General features: G+C 39.0%; 1 protein-coding gene across 2 annotated transcripts; it reads left to right on the top strand.

Annotated features, from left to right (window-relative positions):
- The first annotated feature begins 200 nt into the window (after positions 1–200).
- On the top strand, positions 201–4,683 carry LOC111783040 (FKBP-like peptidyl-prolyl cis-trans isomerase family protein). Of its 2 annotated transcripts, none has more exons than XM_023663914.2 (4): positions 201–597; positions 3,204–3,326; positions 3,425–3,541; positions 4,391–4,683. In XM_023663914.2, exons 1-4 carry the CDS (start codon positions 286–288, stop codon positions 4,538–4,540), a joined length of 702 nt encoding a protein of 233 aa, XP_023519682.2. In that variant the 5' UTR covers positions 201–285; the 3' UTR covers positions 4,541–4,683. The 2 variants fall into 2 exon arrangements, with proteins under 2 accessions (XP_023519682.2, XP_086976556.1); XM_087120430.1 differs by having other exon boundaries at positions 211–597; positions 3,133–3,326.
- The last annotated feature ends 943 nt before the right edge of the window (positions 4,684–5,626 follow it).

The raw sequence follows: 5,626 nt of genomic DNA, 5'->3' as shown, positions 1-5,626 counted from the left end.
CGAAACCGAACCGAGTCCGTTCGGGTTCAGAAAAATGAACCCAACCCTATCAGAAAAGGCTAATCCAACCCAACCCTCTCCAAAATGTTAATCCAACCCAATTCTTATAGTTTGGATTGGGTGGGTCGGGATTGTCGGGTTGAATTTGGGCAGATAAATTTGGGTCAGCCGTACAGATCACATTCACCAGCGTGCGCGCGCTTTTTATTTTTCGCTCTGTTTGTGGAGAGAAGTAGAGAAGGAAGCATAAGGCTATGGGGAACTGAACCGCTTCAGATAAGAAAAATGACAATTCAATCTCTGTCTTCAATCCGCTGCCGCTGCCGCTGCCGATGCATGTCTCTCCATCCCACCTTCGATTCCATCTCTTTCGAATCCCGTTACCCTCTTCTTCCTGCAATTTCTCCACCGACCAGAAGAGCTCTGTCTCTCTCTGCTGTTATCTTCACTGCTATTTCAACCTTGGCCTCCTCTTCCTCTCTTGCCGCTCCTTCCAAATCTGCCGCAACGCAGTTCTTCGAGCTCCCGGACTCGGCCGGCGTCAAGGCGCTGGAGCTTCGCATTGGCTCTGGGGAAACCCCCGTCGATGGAGATCAGGTGAATTGATTTCGAAATCCATTGGGAATGCAATTGGAATGACATTCTTTGTTCTATTAGCTTGAATGATATTTAGGATTTTCGTTCCTTTCATTAAGGTTTGCTCTGAGGTTGCGTTCTGAATGGCTTTAAGAAACCTTTACAAGTACTTCTGCAAAGATTTTGTAAACCGTGTTCGCCAAGCTTAAGAGTTAGCATTAACATTGGACCTCTTTGTCTAATGGGGATAAAGAATTTTGTAGGTTTCTCTCATACATATGCATTTGCTTGTTGAGGATGGTTGGGAGTGAGTCTGACGTTGGCTAATTAAGAGGATGATCATGAGTTTATAAGTAAGGAATACTATCTCCATTGGTACGAGGACTTTTGGGGAAAAAAAAAAAGTCATGAGAGCTTATGCTCAAAGTAGACAATATCATATAACTGTGGAGGTTCGTGATTTCTGACACGGTATCAGAGTCATACCGTTAACTTAGCCATATCAATAAATTCCTCAAATGTCGAGCAAAGGAGTTGTGAGCCCAAGGTGTAGTCAAAAGTGATTAAAGTGTCAAACAAATGGTGTACTTTGTTCGAGGACTCTAGAGAAGGAGTCAAGTCTCGATTAAGGGGAGGTTGTTTGAGGGCTCCATAGACCCTAGGAGAGGCTTTATGGTGTACTTTGTTCGAGGGGAGAATTGTTGAGGATTGTTGGGAGGGAGTTCCACATGGGCTAATTAAGAGGATGATCATAAGTTTATAAGTAAGGAATACTATCTCCATAGGCCTTTTGGGGAAACTAAAACAAAGTCGTGAGAGCTTATTCTCAAAGTAGACAATATCATACTATTGTGGAGGTTCATGATTCCTAACATTGCTGTCGTTAAGGATATACCATTCTTAAAAGACTCTTGAAACCTTTTGAGGATATGATATCTTCTTTGATGGAGTTCCCATGCTTTCTTTTAAAGTAATTATCTGAAATTGCTATTAGGCTTGAGTGATAAATCATTCTCCACGAATTTGACAGCAACTGCAATATTTTCTTGGAAGGGTCGTTCGAATTTAGCCATAGCCTCTTGGTCTCATCAATAGGGTTTTAATGTAAACTAATAAGTAACCATCTGCAACCTGGTTCTTTACTGAAACACTTTCTGAAAAAATCATTGATTTCATCTTCAATCTCCTTGTCTGTCTAGAAGCCGCCCGCCTAAGATATTAATATTGTTGATTATGTTTTTCCTTCTCCTTCTCCTGTAGGATGTAATGTTGTTGTAACAGTCCAAGCCCACCGCTAACAAATATTGTCTTCTTTGTGCTTTCCCTTTTGGACACCGGGAGGTGTGCCAGCGAGGACGCTGGCCCCCGAGGGGGGTGGATTGTGAGATCCCACGTCGGTTGGAGAGGGACATTCCTTACAAGGGTGTGGAAACCTCTCCCTAGTAAACACGTTTTAAAAACCTTGAGGGGAAGTCCGATAGAGAAAACCCAAAAAGGACAATATCTGCTAGCGGTGGGCTTGGACTGTTACAGTTATGGAGGAATCTTGTGTTTTCACCACCTTCATTGGGCCAATAATTCTTGGATTTTTAAGTCTACTTCTGACATCTCTGGAGTTCAAGTCCAAATTCTGCAATTCAAGGTTTTTTTCTCTGGCCTTGCTTTCGCTCAGTGATGTTGCCACCTTCCTTCTCCACATCTAGTTCTCTTATTATGGAGGAAATAGAATTATTTTGATTTTTTTTGTTCCCAAATGTGCTTCTGTTCCAATTTTAAAGATTAGACTGCATTTTCTTGAGCTACTGACAGAATCAATAACCATCCTTCTCCACCATAGCTACTCATCCATCAATGACCTAAAACTCAAATCCTCTTTCCATTCTATTCTCAGATATTAGAAGAAGCTCAACGAATTTAATGGAAGTACAGTCTTGGAAAGGATTCTCAAGTTGGCCCATGCCCTCAACCTCTTGATTTGAACCTCAAAGTAGACTTAACCGACAAGACACTAGTGTGAGTTGAACCCTTCAACTTCTTTTCTGTCTTGTAGATTACAGAAAATCGACACCCCTTTTTCAGCTCTTTATTATGCCGTGTGAGAAAGCTGACATACAGACTCACAAATTCCTCAATAGTGCACTTGACCAATAATGAATAATGTAGCCACTTGATGTACTAGTGAAGAGTCATTTAATCTTCTTATTCTTTCCAAGGCTGCTTTCGATTATGATTGTGGTGGCCTACTTTCTTCCTTTGATGACTTACAATTCAGAAAAAATACTTGGAACTAAAAGGAAGAAGGAATAAGGGACAATTCTCTTTTTATATGTCTTAGAACTTGAAAAAATTTATAAACATATATAAATTTTTTTTGATACTTTTTGTAAAAAAAATTGGAGGGTAAAATTCTGCCCTGCTTTGATAAACTCCTAGCTATGCCCTGCGTTCTATTTTTATTCTTTTCTCCGTCCTTCTACTGTTATTATTTTGTAGAGTTGGCTGCTTGTTTGTATGCGAGTTATTAAAGTTGATTGCACTAACAACATGCTTGTAAAGATTGCGTAGGGGTAAACTTTATTACCGAGTATGAAATTCAGAGATTCTTATTATGGAGTATTAACGTGAAGGTTGCGGTTCATTACTATGGAAGGTTGGCAGCAAAGCAGGGATGGCGCTTTGACACAACATATGATCACAAAGATGAAAATGGGGAGCCCATTCCCTTTACATTTGTTCTTGGCTCTGGGAAAGTAAGACAGTTGTTGTTGTTGATATCCTACCACTCTACCTAATTGAACCTGCTTTTAGTTGCAAAGCAATTGACTCTCAATTTTGGATTAATGTCAAGGTTATTTCGGGAATGGAAGCAGCTGTGAAATCCATGAAAGTTGGTGGCATCCGTAGAGTCATCATTCCACCATCCCAAGGATATCAGAATACATCTCAAGAACCTATTCCACCCAATGTACGTACTCCTGTGTCCCTCTCTTTATTTGGTTCATGCATACTGTCTTATTTGAACAAGTTACCCTGTGCTGTGTATGTGTTGTATTGTCTCTAGTCTCATCGGTTGCATATACATAAAAAAAAACCAACTTTGTAACAGCTCAAGCCCACCACTAGCCGATATTGTCCTCTTTGGGCTTTCCCTTTCGAGCTTCCCTTCAAGGTTTTTAAAACGCGTCTGCTAGGGAGAAGTTTTCACACTCTTATAAATAATGTTTCGTTCTCCTCCCCAACCGATGTCGGATGATGAAAAGGACGTAGAGGTAAAAGTTGGGGAATAGGCATGTTTGACATCTTAGTTATAAAAAATTGACTTAGAAAAATACTGATATTGTTCTCAATTATCTTGAAATCTTTTGCTTGAAGGCATTCCAACTATTAGCATCTCAGCACTTATTAGTTTAATTAGTATGTCATGTAATAGTGAAAGACACGGTGTTAACTACATGGACTTACTAAAATTAAGATTGAAAGTTTATGACAAATATATATATATATAAATTGGTGAAGTTTAGTAAAACGTAATCGAATGTATCCATGCCGTTTAATTAAGACTTAGTGTGTAATATCGCATCTTTAGGATTATGGGTTTAATTTATATTCATGAATTACTAAGAATGTTGAAGTATTTTACAAAATATTCACAAGAATCGAAAAATTAAGTGGTCATTTTCTGAATACGCTAGAGTCTGGGGTGAGGAAATTGATTGGCCGCCTACTGTCCTTGTTTAGAGAAAGATACAAGTGTATATTGCGAAAATTGATCTGTCTTTAAATGTTTGATTCAATGAGGCTTGTTTGGATACAGTATTTTGACAGGCAGAGGCTATTTACCACCATTTTTAATCCAACACGTCTGGCAAACGGTGAAGGTTCGAGCCTTGGGATTCTGATATTCGACATCGAGCTGGTTCAGGTAAGGCATCTCAGCAACAAGTTTGCATCTCCAGGTTCCTGAAAATAGCCCCTTCACTCAACTGTACTATATTATTGTACGAGTTCTGATGCTATGAGAATATTTGCTAAAACTACCACTTACCGAATCAAATAGATTACGAAGAAAATGAAAAAAGTAATAAATGGATACCCAATATTAGTCTATGATCAAGGGACAAATATGATGATACTATGGTAAATCATAATGAAATGCTGAATATCCTTAATTATACACGATATTAGCCTATAATCAAGTGTCAAATATGATACATATAGTAAACGGTAATTCAAAGCTTTACTTTTACTGTGGTCAATTGAGGGCGGGATTGTAGCCCTTTACAAGAAGAATAGTCCAAATGAATTTGAAATAACTATAATGATAATAAACTAATTTTGACAATCTCTATGGCTTGGAAAAAGATTGATAATAGAAGATATAAGATAGCTGAAGTAAGAAATTTGCCTCTTTCATTGATATTTCCGAAACTAATTATGACTTATTTTTGCAAATCTATTTAATTGTCTTTGGTTGTATTCCACCCCTTCAAAAAAACACCATTAAAGAAGTACTACAATCCTTCTAATCGAGATAATTATAGTGAAGAGGGGAACGAAACATTTCTTACGAGAGTATAGAAACCTCAACCTAGTAGCTGACAGCGACACGTAACGAATTAAAGCAGATAACATCTGCTAGCAGTGGGCTTTGGTTGTTACAAATGGTATTAGAGTCAGACATCGGGCGGTGTGTTAGGAAGGACGCTGGGTCTCCAATGGGGGTGGATTGTGAGATCTCACATTGGTTGGAGAAGAGAACGAAACATTCCTTATGAGGGTGTGGAAACCTCTCTCTAGTATACGCATTTTAAAATCGTATGGTTGACAAAGATACGTAACGGGTCAAAGTGGATAATATCTGCTAACGGTGGGCTTAGACAGTTACATCTAGCCTCCTGCTTATTTACCTAATTGTCACTTTGTTGTTGTTCTGTCTTACTCATGTCTCACAACCACACTCCACAACGTCGTACTCATAATGTCATTCAGTGGCTTTGCCCTTTTTCGGTTTATCTCTCGCTTTACATCGATACTAACAATGACCACACAC

The sequence above is a fragment of the Cucurbita pepo genome, chromosome 20 (assembly GCF_057944985.1).
Source record: "Cucurbita pepo subsp. pepo isolate OVF chromosome 20, ASM5794498v1, whole genome shotgun sequence".
In the NCBI taxonomy this organism is placed as follows: domain Eukaryota; kingdom Viridiplantae; phylum Streptophyta; class Magnoliopsida; order Cucurbitales; family Cucurbitaceae; genus Cucurbita; species Cucurbita pepo.
Note: the sequence above shows the minus strand (reverse complement) of the source record. Positions and strands in the feature narration are given on the sequence as shown.